Source organism: Pongo abelii, chromosome 5, assembly GCF_028885655.2.
Source record: "Pongo abelii isolate AG06213 chromosome 5, NHGRI_mPonAbe1-v2.0_pri, whole genome shotgun sequence".
Classification (NCBI taxonomy): domain Eukaryota; kingdom Metazoa; phylum Chordata; class Mammalia; order Primates; family Hominidae; genus Pongo; species Pongo abelii.
Window position 1 is genome coordinate 36964883 of NC_071990.2, and position 15931 is coordinate 36980813.

General features: G+C 46.2%; 1 protein-coding gene across 1 annotated transcript in view; it reads left to right on the forward strand.

Moving 5' to 3' along the window:
• Positions 1 to 845: 845 nt before the first annotated feature.
• The window catches only part of RAB44 (RAB44, member RAS oncogene family), a 35292-nt gene continuing 20206 nt past the window's right edge, over positions 846 to 15931 (forward strand). The window contains exons 1-2 of the mRNA XM_024248359.3: positions 846 to 935; positions 7188 to 7406. Of these exons, the coding sequence (XP_024104127.3) occupies positions 7200 to 7406 (207 nt within the window). The 5' untranslated portion in view covers positions 846 to 935; positions 7188 to 7199. The remainder of the gene's footprint in view (positions 936 to 7187; positions 7407 to 15931) is intronic.

Below are 15931 nucleotides of genomic sequence, written 5' to 3' on the forward strand. Positions count from 1 at the left end.
CCTACCTATTCTCCCCACTCTTCAATAATTTTGAAATAAATCCCAAACAACATATAATTGTGTGATTTTGATTTTTAAAATGCTTATGCCTTTTATACATCTGGAATGCTTTTAGAGTTAGAGCTCTAACTTTGTTTTTGCAGGTACCTAGCCCATTCTCCCAACACAGTTTATTGAATAAACCATCTCTTCTCCAATGATTTGAAATGGTGCCTTTATGATACACTAAATTCCCACAAATATTTGAGTCTATTTCTGTCCCACAAATATTTGAGTCTATTTCATTATTCTGTTCCACTGATTCATCTGTCTATAGTCATGCTCCAATTCCACACTGTTCTGATGGTTGTAGCTCTACAATGTATTTTGGTATCAGACTAGATTGTTCCCTAAAAGGTGGTTTAGATATAAAGCCTCCCCTGAGGCCCAAAGACACTGTCTGAGAATGAGGGCCTGAAGTGAGGCAGGATGGGCAGTTCTCCCGGGGCATCCCAAACACTTAGCTTCAGCCACGGCTGTGCCCATCAACCTGCTGCTGTCTGGGATGAGGCATTGCTTTGGCAACCAGAGACTCAGGCCCAGTCCTGGCTGCACCACTAAGGGCTGGGTGATCTTGAGCAGTCCATCTCACTCTTTGGAGCCTCTGCTTAGGACAGCCTCCCTTCCAGCTCCAGCATTCTCCACTTCAAGACACCAACCAGGGCAGGGATGCCTGGGGGTGCCAGGCAAAATTGTGAAAGGGCCGCCAGTGGTCGCTTCCACAGGAAGTCCTGTAGATGAGCACAGGAGATTGGCTCGCTGGGGAGCGGAAAGGGAGATTAAGCAAGACAAGACTGTTAACAGTTCTAGAGCTCGTGGGCTCTGCAGGGCAGCAGTCACCCCACCACCAGGTGCCAGAGCCCAGGGCTGTGTGTTCCACTGGGAGCCTTTGAGAGGTAGGAGCCATCCCAAGGTTGCAATGCTTCTTTTTCTTTGGAAGAATGAGGATAGGGGAGGGAGCTGTGGTCCCTGTTTAGCTTCTATGTCAAGGGTGCAAAGGGCAGAGCCCTCTTTTCCCCTGCATTTGGAGCTCTCTGCATGGTCTAAGGGAGGGGATGGGAAAGCACTTGGGCAGGAGGCTGGGGTACATCACTACCCATAAATGGCTGTGTGACCTAGGGCAAGTCACCTGGTTTCTCAGAGCCTCAGTTTCTCTATTAGTTAGGAGGGAAGGAGTAACGATAAGTAGACTGGAACAAGACACTAGGTGGTCTCTCAGGCCCACTGACTTGGACAACTGGGGTTTAGCGACTATGGCTATTATTTATTGCTATTGAAGCCAGCCAAGTGGAAAGCAGACCCAGTTCTGAGCGCCCTTTGGTGAGAGAGTGATGGACACCCGGAGGCCCCAGGCAGGGCCCATGCCAGGTTGTAATCTGCCGCTGCCCCCCCCCCCCCTTCTTCTCTGGCCTCCACTTCCTGGTGGGCAGCCTGTGGTGCCTGCTGCCTAACAGAATACCATGGTGGGAGTGGATTCCTGCAGGTGCTTGGGAGTGGGATTCATTTGCTCTCATGTTTGGCTTCAAGCTTTATGCGATTTCTTAGGTGAGGGATGTGGGGAGAGGCGGTCATGCTGAGGGGCTGTATGTGTGTCCTAGCCATGAAGGGGTCCCCCACTCTTAAGGATGTGAGGCATGAGGATGCACTAAGGGGAAGGTGGTGGAGGAGAAGGGTGCTGGCAGGGTGGCCCTGCCGGCTGACTCAGAGGGATGTGTGCTGGGCGACGGCATTCGCACATGTAGAATGGAATGATGGAATGGCCGTGAGGGGTGCTGTGTCTGACAGAGAGGCTGATGGTGAGGGTGACGGCCGAGGAGGGTGTGTGTGCGTGTACATTTGTGGATTGACTGAAGGATGTCCTTGCTGTCTCTGAGGGACCAGGCCTGGCCTAGAAGGGACACAGGCTGTTTTTAGGGTATGCTGTCAGGCCGTGGGGGTGCTGTCAGGGATCTGAATGTGAAGGCACGAGGGGTGAGTGCACCATCCCACCTGATGGTGACAAGTGACTGATTTTGAGGTGGCGATGGCTGGAGGGCACCTGCTGCCTTCCTGCTCCAGGCCACCTGACAGGCAAGGAGCGGGTGGCTGAGTTCTCCTCCTGGGAGAGAAGGATTGACTGGCAGAGAGGGCAGATGCTGAGGTGGGGCAGGCGAGGTGTCTGGAAGGTGCTATTTTCTTAAAAAAATGCCAGGGGACTGCTGGAAATGGGCTGTGGAGGTGCAGCTTGGCTAGGAACTCCCAGAAAGGAATGTCAAGAACGCCACATGTCCTAGGATGTGGCTGCAGGGAATTTCTTCCAGGATTCTAACTTCCTACACTTGTGGGAGCCTGGCAGGCTGCGATGTGACACTCACGTCACAGTGGACTTTGCTTCTGGAGGCTTCTGCACAGGGAATCTTATCTTGCTCCCTTGGCCGTGTTAGCTCCATCGCCGGAAGTACACGAGACACTGGGCGTCACCACAGGAGCCAAGCCTGTCAACGCCCACCCTGCTCCAAAGCCCTTGTCCCACTCAGGGCTACTCCACTGGGCGTTTTTCATCCCCAGAAGGGCCTTCTGCCCAAGGAAGAGCCACCTCTGTAGCCTTGGGGAAGTCCATCCCATGACCAACCAGAAGAGCAGAGTCTGGTGTAGTTCCACCACTGACATCATGGCTTGGGCAGGTCACTCTGCCTCTTGGAACCTCCCTCAGTTTCGTCATCTGTCAAATGGGATCAGTTGTATCTGCATGGAACCTGGCTTTTATGTGCCTCAAATAGAATTCATCTTTATCAATGTCATCACCACTGTTGTCATTGCTACCTTTACCTGGTAGTCACTGATACCAAGCGCACTCCTAAGTGCTTTATGTGGATCATATATTCAGCAAATATTTGCAGAGTACCAACTGTGTGCCAAGCGCTGTTCTAGGCTCTTGGGATAGAACAGTGAACAGAATGGTCAACTCCCTACTCACGTGAGGCCTCTATTTCGGCATGAGGAGAAGGAAAATTTACAACAAAAACGAGCAAAAGTCTCTCTATTCTGGGAAGGTGACAAGTGCTAAGAGAAAGTGAAGCTGGAAAGGGAGGTGGGCCATGCTAGGGAATGGGAACTGATGTTTCAACTTTAATTATCTTGCCTAATCCTCGCAGCATCCCCGTGGGAGAGATATTAGTCCTAAGTTTCCAGTGAGGAAACTCAGGCACAGAGATGCTGATTGACTTCCCTAAGGTTGCACAGTCCCTGGGCAGCAGAGCTGGGAGAAGCAGAGGTCTGTCTGACTTCACAGCAATGGGACTGGAAGTCACTTTTTCTCGTGAGCCTCCTTTTCTGCATCTCCAGGTCACGAGAATGGGACTGACCCTCTTATAGTACTGAGGCTCAGTGAGTCTTTCTTTTATTTTTACTTTTTTATTTTTTTGAAACAGAATCTCACTCTGTCGCCCAGGCTGGAGTGCAGTGGTGAATCATAGCTCACTGCAGTTTTGACCTCCTGGGCTCAAATGATCCTTCCATATCAGCCTCCCAAGTAGCTAGGACTACAGGCACACCACCATGCCCAGCTAGTTTTATTTTATTTTGTAGAGACAGGGTCTCGCTATGTTGCCCAGGCTGGTCTTGAACTCCTGGGCTCAAGTGATCCTCTCGCCTCAGCCTCCCAAAGTACTGGGATTACAGGCCACCGTGCCTAGTTTATTTTGTTGTTGTTGTTTTGTTTATTAATCCCCTTCTATTTTACAGGGAATCTTTCTTTGAGTGTAACCTACAAGGCTGGAACTGCCAGGCCAAACCCCATTAGCCACTGAAGAAGGGTCATAGGCCATGGAGGGAGGGGACTCCCCTCTTAGGGGGATGGGGAATGGAGATAGATGGTGGCTTTCTAGGTGTGGAAGGCCTCTAGGCCCAAGGAGCGGTGTCTATGTGGTCACTGTTTCCATGGGGCAACATGGGGTGAATTAAGGGTGAGCGATACCGGGTGAAGGCCAGTTAGATTAGCATGGGGACTTCCTTATTCTAACCCTTAGAATCTTATTCCTCATTCTTGGCTTTTTTGCCTCCCTGCTTTTTATTAGAAAGACTTTTTTTTTGAGACAGTGTCTCACTCTGTTGCCTAGGCTAGAGTGCAGTGGTGCAATCTTGGCTCACTGCAACCTCTGCCTCTTGGGCTCAAGTGATTGTCCCACCTCAACCTCCCTGATAGCTAGAACTTCAAGCGCACGCCACCATGCCTGGCTAATTTTTTGTTTTTGATAGAGATGGAGTTTCATCATGTTGCCCAGGCTGGTCTCAAACTCCTGGCTTCAAGTAATCCACCTGCCTTGGCCTCCCAAAGTGTTAGGATTAGAGCTGTGAGCCACTGTGTCTGGCCCTGATATTTTCTGAGTCTATTCAGTTGTCTGTTAGAACATTCCACATTCTAGGGGACAGTGAATCAGCAGAGGAAGTGGGTTGAGAGCCCAGTACATATCCTAAGCAAGGCTGGGCACTAATGAGGGCATCAGGGTTAAGTATAATTTCTCCTGCCCTGGAGCTCACTGCTAAGCTATGTCACCTACCCCAGGAAGCCCTCTCTGACACCCTGATCAGTGAGTTGCTCCTTTTTCAGTGCTCTCCCAGCACCTGACACACAGGTATACTGCCCCTTCTGTGCTGCACTGTAATTATGTTTGTGTCTCCTGCATGAGGCTGTGAGGGCCCCTAGGGGAGAACAGGAGTTAGTCACACCTCTACCTGCAGGGCCAGGGACTCTGCTGGGGTGTGCAAGGTGTGTCCTGCACAAGGATGCCCAGCCAAGGGGGTGCATGGGGACTGGAATCCAGCCCACATTCCACTTGTCAAACCATGAGCCCTGGCACTGGGCTGTGTCTGCCAGCAGGAAGTACCTTTTCCTAATTCGCTTAAAGGAAACATGGATTGCGGCAGGCCTGCTTAGCACTGTACCAGCATTCAGTTGGCACTTGGTAAATGCTTGTTGCTTATGTGCATGATAGAGGGTGGGAAGGGTTGGGGCAGATGAAAGTCTTCAGAAGAGGTATGCTGGTGACTATTCTTTGGTGGGGGCAGGAGACCTGATTCATGGCATTTGCTGATTCCCATGGTGCCAGTAGTCCCACAGTGGCTGATGCCAAGCTGCTGAGATAGGAAGAGGTGTGCACAGTCGACCCTCACAAGCCCCTAATAGTGGACTCCAGCTCACCACTGCGGTTTTACATTTATGATCTTAAAACTTCATCTGAAACAGACTTTGAAGGGGGAAAGAGAGAGAGAGAGAGAGAGAGAATGTACTTCTGTTTGAAGTTTGGGGCCTCCTCAGGATGAGAAATTGCTTCATCCATGTTCTGTGCAACCTGTGCAGTTCCCTTGAGAAGCTTGCCTAAGGGGAGGCCGTGGAATGACCCCCTGGAATGAGCCCATGAGGCCTAAAGCAGAGCCCTCTAACCACTCCACCCAGCCTGTCTGTGGCCTTTGGCCTCAACAGAGAATGCCCAGGAGAGATGTCTCCTCCATCTCCTGGGCATGGGCCTTGCTCTTCTGCCTCGATTCCTTCACACACACTGTTTACTGCTTCCAAATCCTACATGCCTCCTGCAGAACCTGCACAATCCCCACCACCTGCGGGAAGCTGCCCTGTCTGTCTGGACATCAAATCCTTCTCATCCCATAGCTTTATGGGCCCCAGACTTGTTCCCCAAAGGCAGGCTCAGACTTTATCCCTTCCAAACAACAGCCTCTCTTTTCCTCACCCCAGGGGCCTCACCTGGATGAATCCCCAACCATCAAAAACCTTATCCATTGACTGAACTAAGACATTCAGTGACAGGTGAATGAACAATGAATTTGACACCCCTTACTTGAGCACCCAACATGTGCTAAGGGGCAGGGAACAGTATGGACCTAGATAAACGGTGATATCCACAGCTGGGGCAGCATGGGGCCTGCCTTAGTCTGTTTTGTACTGCTACAGCAGATACCAGAGAATGGGAAATTTACGTAGAACAGAAATTTATTTCCTCATCTTTCCGGAGGCTAGAAAGTTCAAGATTGAGGAGGTAGAATCTGGCGTGGGCCTTCTTGTGGTGTCTTCCCATGGTGGAAGGCAAAAGGACGACAGAGAGCACCAGGGCCTGAGTCCATCTTTTAACAAGGAACTCACTTTTACAATAATGGCATTCATCCATTCATGAGGATGGCGCCCCCATGACCCAAACAATTCCCATCAGGCCCCATCGCCCAACACTGCCTCATTGGGGATCAAGTTTCCAACACATGAACTTTGGAGAACACATTCAAACCATAGCAGGGTCGCAGACAAGGGGGCACTGAGCCCAGCTTGAATGCAGGGGTGACTGCAGGGAAGGCTTCTTGGAGGAGGCAGCCTGTAAGGTGAGGAAGCAAAAGGTATTAACTATGTAAGGGAGTGAGAGAGTTGAGGAGTTTGGGGCAAAGGGAGCAGGGTGGGAGGGAATCAGGAATTCCAGGAACCATGAGTGGTTCAGTGGTGTTGCCATGGACCCCAAGGGCACAGGGGTGGGGTGGATGAAGCTGAGGCCATGTCACGTGGGGCCCTAAGAGCCGCATAGGGGCGCTACTGTTTCCTGCTGCGTGTGTCGAAGGACTAGAGACACGGTGCTGGAGAGAAAAGGCTGGAGGAGAGGTGAGGCTGACAGGGGAGGAGGCGTCGGTGGAGGGATCCCTGACACAGCTGAGATGAGTTAATGAGCGAGAAGAGTCACCAGAGAGATGGCTCAGAAGCTGCTTATGGCCCTTCAGACAGCTAGATCCTGGAAAACCCTGCGTAACCACTCTCCAGGTCAAAACATGAGATAGAGTCTGCGTGGGGTGAATAGGATATATTCTCTAATGGTCAGAGAAGACTTTGATAGTTGAGTAGTAGCCTGAAGAGATGAGGGCAGGTGGGTAGCTTGGAGAAGGGCATTCCAGGTAGAGGGAACTTAGAAAGGGCAAAGGCGTTGCGCAGAATGGACGAGAGGCCATGAGGCGGCTGGGTGATGAGGTTAGAGGACCCAGCGGGACACCATCAGGCCGGGCTTTGGCAGCCACGGTGGATTTTCTTCCCAAGGGTGATGGGAGCCAGGGGAGGGTTTTGAGCCATGAGAAGGCGTGACTGTCCAGCAGCCCGGTGCCCCTCACTCTTCTGTCCCCAGGGCCAACGCACCATGGAGACTGGACAGAGAACGTCTCGAAAAGTCCGGAAGCTGGGCTCCAGCCGGCGGCGGCAGACAAGAGAGCCAGCTGATGGTGAAGACGCTGCAGTGGCCCCAGAGCCAGAGTCTTGGTCCTCTCAGGCAGCAGCAGAACTGCAGGCCTTCTTCCAGGACTGTGGTGCCAAGGAGAGGGGCTTTGTCACTCGCGAGGACCTGGCGGTGAGCCCAAGACCCCCATTTGAATGCTGAATCCCTTTTCTGCAGCTCCTGACACCCCCTCTCCCCCATCACAGGAAGGCAGGGCTTGCCTACCCCTGCCCCTTTCTCTCATTTAGAGCTCTCAGAAAACGCTAGAGATGTGTTTATACTAATGTGAAAATGACAGGTAAGGCTTTATGTGTCGCCCTTTTCCAGAAACATTTGTCTTTTAACCAGTGAAAGTACTTTAAGCCAAAGAAGTAATTTGCAAATGGTATAATTTTAGGCTCATTAAGCAAGGACATTTATCTTGGGAAGCAGTCGGAGCCCTGGAAATCAAACCATGTCAATGACTGTAAACTTCAATGAAACATAAGATCAGCCATGGTTATGTGTCCCCATAAAGAGTCTTAGGGTGGCCAGGTGTTGTGGTTCATGCCTGTAATCCCAGCACTTTGGGAGGCCGAGGCGGGCAGATCACTTGATATCAGGAGTTCGAGACCAGCCTGGCCAACATGGTGAAACCCTGTCTCTACTAAAAATACAAAAATTAGCCAGGCATGGTGGTAGGTGCCTGTAATCCCAGCTACTTGGGAGGCTGAAGCACGAGAATTTCTTGAGCCCGAGGAAGCGGAGGTTGCAGTGAGCCAAGATCACGCCACTACACTCCAGCCTGGGTGACTCCATCTCAAAAAAAAAAAAAAAAAAAAAAAAAAAGAATGAGGGAACCAGTAGGATGTTATGACTGGTTCAAAGAGCGTTTGAGAAGCCAGCAATTTGACAGAAAAGTATTAGGATAAAATTACTGAGTTCAATTCTTAAAATGGCTAATGTCTAACAGGCCATCAATCTTTCAGGGTATCTGTTCTACTAGTAACTTCAGTAAGTTTGGGACTTTTCATGAAAGGTAAACAATGTGTTGTGCTAGCATTCTTTTTGCCTCATATCCAAGTTCCAAGTTTCAGATTTCCTCCCTCCCTCCCTCCCTCCCTCCCTTCCTTCCTTCCTTCCTTCCTTCCCTCTCAGCTCTATCTCAGAGGCACGATCTCAGCTCACTGCAAACCTCTGCCTCCCAGGTTCAAGCGATTCTCCTGCTTCAGCCTCCCAAGTAGCTGGGATTACCTGCACCCACTACCATGCCTGGCTAGTTTTTGTATGTTTAGTAGAGATGGGGTTTCACCATGTTGGCCAGGCTGGTCTTGAGCCCCTGACTTCAGGTGATCCACCTGCCTCAGCCTCCCAAAGTGCTGAGATTACAGGCATGAGCCACTGCGCCCGGCCAGATAATTTTTCTGTGATCATAGATAATCTCCAAAATTTCCTTGATGTATAAAAGGCTGCTGTCATTACATTGGCTTATTTCCATGGGAGCAACAAGGATGTAATTAAATGTGAGTCTCTTTGAATTTGCCCTACAAATAGAGACAGTACTGAGACATTTTAGCTTCTGTCTGGAAGCTTTCATACAGAATCTTAGGTTGGATTTTTTTTTTTTTTTTAAGAGATAGGATCTCACTCTGTTACCCAGGATGGAGTGCAGTGGTGTAATCATAGCTCACTGCAGCCTCAAGCTCCTGGGCTGAAGCGATCCTCTTGCCTCAGGCTCCCAAGTAGCTAGGACTAAAGGCACAGGCCACTACGCCTGACTGATTCTTAAATTCTTTATAAAGATGAGGTCTTGCTATGTTGCCCAAGCTGTTGTCTAACTTCTGGCCTCAAGCAATCCCCCCACCTCAGGTTCCACACCTGCTGAGATTACAGGTGTGAGCTGCCGTGCCCAAGCTGGTTGGACTTTTAAAAATCTGTAGTTTGTTGTTCTATTGAGTGACCAACTGTTCCAGTTTTCCAAGGACTAACGGGGTACCTGGGATGTGGGACTTCGAGTGCTAAAATTGGAAAGTCCTGGGCAAACTAGGATGAGTTGGTCACCCAACTTCTGTCCTAAGGCTAGAAAAGCAATCCCAAGATATTCTCTTCACCAGATGTCACTTGCATCACCTGTAAATGTAAATGGCTTCCTGTCTTCTTGAGGTCCCTGATTTGTCTAAGGTCCCTCTTCTGCCAGGAAGCATTCCATGTGGTTCCAGGCCAGCTTCCTGGTAGGGTTTTGTAGGGATTGGCTCCATGAGCATTCATTATAGTAGGCTTGTCACACCTGATTAAATGAGGACATCCCATAAAAAGACACTCCAGGTAAGGCCTTGATTGCGCAATTGATTTATCCAATTATATCTTGATAAAAAAGGAGGACAGATTCTGTTGAATCTGTGCAAATAATTATATTGCCATGGAAAGTAAGGAAAGTCTGTAAAAGTAATTTTTTTTTTTTTTTGAGACAGGGTCTTATTCTTTCGCCTAGACTGGAGTGCAGTGGTGCGATCCTGGCTCATTGCAACCTCCGCCTCCTGGGTTCAAGTGATCCTCTCGCCTCAGCCTCTTGAGTAGCTGGGACTACAGGCATGCGCCACCATGCCCAGCTGATGTTTTGTATTTTTTATAGAGGCAGGGTTGCGGGTTGCTCCATGGTGCCTGGGCTTAAAAGTATTGGTTTCTGAATCATGAGGGGGTCAATGAGATTCAGATACCACTTGAAACGTTGAATTTCAGTTTACAAAAGTATAATCTGGCAGGGCATGGTGGCTCACGCCTGTAATCTCAGCATTTTGGGAGGCTGAGGTAGGCAGATCACCTGAGATTAGGAGTTCCTGACTAGCCTGGCCAACATGGTGAAACTCCGTCTCTATTAAATATACAAAAATTAGCCAGGCGTGGTGGCTATTTTCTGTATTCCTAGCTACTTGGGAGGCTGTAATGTGTGTCTGTAATCCTAGCTACTTGGGAGGCTGAGGCAGGAGAATCACTTCAACCTGGGAGGCAGAGGTTGCAGTAAGCCGAGATCACGCCACTGCACTCCAGCCTGGGTGACTGAACAGAGTGAGGCTCTGTCTCAATTAAAAAAAAAAAAAAAAAAATATATATATATATATATATATATATAATCTACTAAACTGAGGGTTAGAGACAGCTCAAGAAGACCAGGAAAGAGCTTCCTCACAGATCTATTACAGTAGAACAATAAAAAATAATATCAACTATATTGCCTGCATAGAGCCATAACTAGATTTCCTTCGGCTGTTCAATCAATGCCATGTAATCAATTATTGTTCTGCCGGATCTTGGGTAAGCTGTCTGCTTTTGGACTCAAAGGAGTTATAGGAATCCTCAGTCTACTAGCTCAGTCAGAAGGACATCCAGTGTCAGCTTGGAAGCCTACACCCAAGTGAAGCATAAATAGTTCATCGAACCTGGTACAGTCCTTTTTCTCTAGACTTTGAGTTTGTTTTTCTTTGTTGAAGATGCAGTCTGTGGCCTGCAGCCTATAGCAGAGGCTTCAGGCAGGCATTGGAAAGGAGAAACGCGTCCAGTAACGAGCCTGAAAGGCTGTGGTTATTTATTACACTACCTAATAACATCAGAATGGAGGACAGTGAAATTCTCTCCTGGGGTACAATGCACAACTATTTCATAATGGTTTGATCAGTTTTTCCCCTGAAGATAAAAACATACTGCCTGTAATCCCAGGACTTTGGGAGGCTGAGGCAAGAGGATCACGTGAGCCCAGAAATTCAAGACCAGTCTGGACAATATGGCGAGATTCCATCCTATAAAAAGTTTTAAAAAAATTAGCCAGGTGTGGTGGTGTGTACCTGTAGTCCCAGCTACTCGGGAGGCTAAGGTGGGAGGATTGCTTGAGCCTGGGAGGTCAAGGCTGCAGTGAGCCATGATCACGCCACTGCACTCCAGCCTGGGAGGCAGAGTGAGACCCTGTCTCAAGAAAGAAAAAAAGAGAACATATTATAAATAGCAAAATCATTGAAAAATCTCCAGGACATTCCCATAAAGCATGCAATTTCTGAAATATTGATATTAATAGCATTTTGCCTATGAAAATTTAGCCTAGGAAAGCCTGAACATCTCTTCTGATTTGATTGCTCTTCCCATGATGCTCTTGTAATAGTATTGAAGTATTTAAAACATATAGAGAAAGATATCTTAAAATTTTTATTGTATTTTTTTCTAAATTTAGGATCTGATCTTGGGAAGGCAAAATCAAAAGAACCGTTAGAGAAGATTTGGGCACTAGATGAAGATGTCATGGGAGACCAAGAAATATTACTTTGTTATCTATTTAATCAAAGTAATACTCAAAATATTTTGAAATAAACATAGAAGAAAGTAATATGATTACAACAGTAGATAGCTTTTTTATAAGGGAGATACCTTTGCTTTTTGTTTTTTAAAAATAATTAAGATATAATAAGGTCAAAACAAAGCAGAGGAAATGATTCTGGGGAGACAGGGAATCTCTGTTATCTGGGAGGCTTACACAGAAGTGAAACAGTAGCCTCTTTTTAACCCTTGCTAAGAGCTCTAAGACCAATTTATTATTTTAGTAGAGATAAAGACAAATTCTAGTTTTGCTTTAATAGAATATATGGCTATAAAATTTTCATGAGTTTTTATTATTTATTTCTTTTTACTTATTTTTATTTATTTATTTTTATTTTTATTATTATTATTTGAGACGGTTTCACTCTTGTTGCCCAGGCTGGAGTGCAATGGCATGATCTTGGCTCACTGCAACCTCTGCCTCCTGGATTCAAGTGATTCCCCTGCCTCAGCCTCCTGGGTAGCTGGGATTACAGGCGCCTGCCACCACATCTGGCTATTTTTTTAATTTTTATTTTTAGTAGAGACGGGTTTCACTATGTTGACCAGGCTGGTCTTAAACTCCTAACCTCAGGTGATCCACCCACCTCAGCCTCCCAAAGTGCTGGGATTACAGGCATGAGCCACTGTGCCAAGCCTATTTATTATCAATTTTTAAGCCCATTAAAACTGGGCCAAATTTGGCAAAATGTTAATACATTTCATAGCTTATTTTCAGACTCAGGCATTACAAATCAAGGCAAATAAAATTCTCTTTCAGTAAACTTTCTACAACATTTTATATCCATTCAAGTTTTGCCTTTTTATCCTTTTTCATGTTGTAGAATAACCAGACACTTTCACACAACAGTGCATCCCATTTTCCTTGCAGACAAAGTTTTGTTTGTCTATCGCTATAGCTCCTAGTAAAGCCTCAAGCATCTGTAGTTAATTGAACTTTTGTTGTTGTTGCCATTGTTTTGAGACAGGGTCTTGCTCTGTTGTCCAGGCTGTAGTGCAGTGGCGCAATCTCAGCTCAATGCAACCTCTGCCTTCCGGGTTCAAGCTATTCTCATGCCTCAGCCACCCAATTAGCTGGAATTACAGATGCCCGCCACCATGCCAGGAGGATTTTTTCTATTTTTAGTAGAGATGGGGTTTCACCATGTTGGCCAAGCTGGTCTCGAACTCCTGACCTCAAGTGATCCACTTGCCTAGGCCTCCCAAAGTGCTGGGATTACAGGTGTGAGCCACCATGCCCATCCTGTATTAATTGCACTTTTAATCAGTGTAATTAACCTCTTTCACAGGAAGAACTAAAGGTAAATAATTGAGAATTGTCTTATACAAGCATTTTAGCAGACAAGCTAAGCTCAGAAATACACATAAGCCAACTTCCTACAGCCTTGTGTATCCCTAACACAACTTAAAAAAAAGTGGTCAAGTATGCAATGCATAACAGAAAATTTATCATTTTAACTATTTTAAAATGTACTATTCAGTGGCATTAAGTACATTCACGATGTTGTACCACAATTTCCCCAGCCATCTCCAAAGCTTCTTTCATCTTGCCAAACTGAAATTCTGCAACCATTGAACAGTAACTCCCATACTTCCCTCTCCCCAACCCCTAGCTATCCCTATTCTACTTTCTGTCTCTATAACTTTGATTACTCTAGATACCTCATAGAAATGGAATCATACAGTATTTGTCTTTTAGTTACTGGTGTATTTCACATAGCAGAATGTCCTCAAGGTTTATCTGTATCGTAGCATGTGTCCAAATGTTCTTTTTAAAGACCAAATAATATTCCGTTGTACATATACGTCGCATTTTGTCTATCCTCTTATCTGTCAGTGAACACTTGGGTTGATTCTTTTGGCGATTGTGAATAATGCTGCTATGAATATGGGCATACAAATATCTGGGTCTCCGCCGCTTTCTTTTGCACAACTTTTTTGTTTGTTTGTTTTTGAGATGGAGTCTCACTCTGTCATCCAGGCTGGAGTGCAGTGGCATGATCTTGGCTCACTGCAACCTCCACCTCCTGGGATCAAGTGATTCTCCTGCCTCAGCCTCCTGAGTAGAGTAGCTGGGATTACAGGCACGTGCCACCACGTGTGGCTAAGTTTTGTGTTTTTAGTAGAGACAGGGTTTCACCATGTTGGCTAGGCTGGTCTTCAACTCCTGACCTCAGGTGATCCACCCGCCTTGGTCTCCCAAAGTGCTAGGATTACAAGCGTGAGCCACCTCGCCCAGCCTGCACAACTTTTTAAAGCAGAAAGAAATGAATGCATTTATTAACATTACCCAAAGATATAGCTACTTTCTAGCATGTGAAAATAAGAAGTAAAAAATATATCAACTTAAAAATATGCTTAGCAATCAGTTTCAGTATTAAATTTGTTTTGGAAATTATCCAGATAGCCAAAAATTATTTATTAATTAATGTACTTCAATATTAATTCAAAATTAATACAAATTTTAAAGTTACCTAAGAATCTTGGAAACTGTGTTTAAGGTGACACACTAGAAAATATAATTATTGTTGATACAAAATTTATTTGTTAGAATAATTAATCAATTTAGTGGGGCACAAATTTACATGTTTATATCTCAAACATATGTAAAGACAAAGTTGACTTATTTGATCCGAAATTCGAAATGAGAAGTATAGGAAATCTAGATTAACTCGTTTCTTCACAGAAAACAAATACAGACCTTATGAAAAACAGAATGTATACTTGAATTATACTTAATAGAAAGCACAGAAAAGACAGATAGTTATTATACGTGTTTTGTCAAAACAATTATTAAACCAGTCTAATTTGTTCAAAGAATCATGTTAATTATATGGACCTGGCTCCTGAAAAATTTTCTGAGCTAGCGATTTCTAAGAAGAATTGTTTTAAGTCTAACTCATTTAAAGCATTCAAATTTCAGTTATTTTCTGTTATTTTTAGGAGAATTAGATTTATATAATCACTTATTCGTCTCTATGAACTAATCAACACAGAACTCCTTTAAGAGACATAGTACGCTAAGTTATTAATACCTTCCAGATGTAAAAGAGTATTTCATACTGACAATAAGAGTTAAAGACCTTTCGGGAGTGGTGGTACATTCCTGTAATCCCAGCTACTCAGGAGGCTGAGGCAGGAGAATTGCTTGAACCCAGGAAGTGGAGGTTGCAGTGAGCCGAGATTGCGCCACTGCATTCCAGCTTGAGTGACAGAGTGAAACTCCGTCTCAAAAAAAAAAAAAAAAAAAAAAGAGTTAAAGGCTTGTCTGTTACAGACATAGATCACAGACACACAGAGAATGTCTTGCTTCATTTCTACAGTTCCAGCCACAGATCAAAAGTAAACACAGCAGGCTGGGCGTGGTGGCTCACGCCTGTAATCCCAACACTTTGGGAGGCTGAGACAGGTGGATCACCTGAGGTCAGGAGTTCGAGACCAGCTTGGCCAACACGGTGAAACCCCCGTCTCTACTAAAAATACAAAAACTAGCCAGGTGTGGTGGCAGGCACAGGTAATCCCAGCTACTCAAGAGGCTGAGGCAGGAGAATCGGTTGAGCTCGGGAGGTGGAGGTTGCAGTGAGCCAAGATTGTGCCACTGCATTCCAGCCTGGATGACAGTGAGACTCCGTTTCAAAAAAAAAAGAAAAGTAAACACAGCAACATGAAACATGAAAACTCACCAATCCAGATCTCAAAGAGCTGTTCTCCTTCCCAGTCCCAGTGGATATGAAATTATTTTTCTTTGAGATACAGTCTCATTCTGTCGCCCAGGCTAGAGTGCAGTGGTGCGATCTCGGCTCACTGCAACTTCCTTCTCCCGGTTTCAAGTGATTCCCCTGCTTTAGCCTCCTGAGTAGCTGGGATTACAGGTGCCCACCACCATGCCCGGCTAGTTTTTGTATTTTTAGTAGAGACGGGGATTCACCATGTTGGCCAGGCTGGTCTCGAACTCCTGACCTCAAGTGATCTGCCTTCCTCGGCCTCCCAAAGTGCTGGGATTACAGGCATGAGCCACTGCGCCAGGCCTGGAATTCTTAACTAATTTGAGATCACAAATAGAAAAACAAACAACAACAACAACAAAACGATTAGCAAACCAGTTTTTCTGTTATTTTTTAACCAATAGGCATTAGGTCTCCATGATGCATCCCCCAGAGATCACCAAATAGAACAGGAAGACCATCACTGGTTTAGACCAGACCATCACTGCTGCCACCAATGGGGAATAACTTATCAGTCACGGGCAGCCCCAGATAAAAACACGAAATTCACAAAAAGGAAAAGAAGTAACTAGAGAAACAGAGAATCAGCAA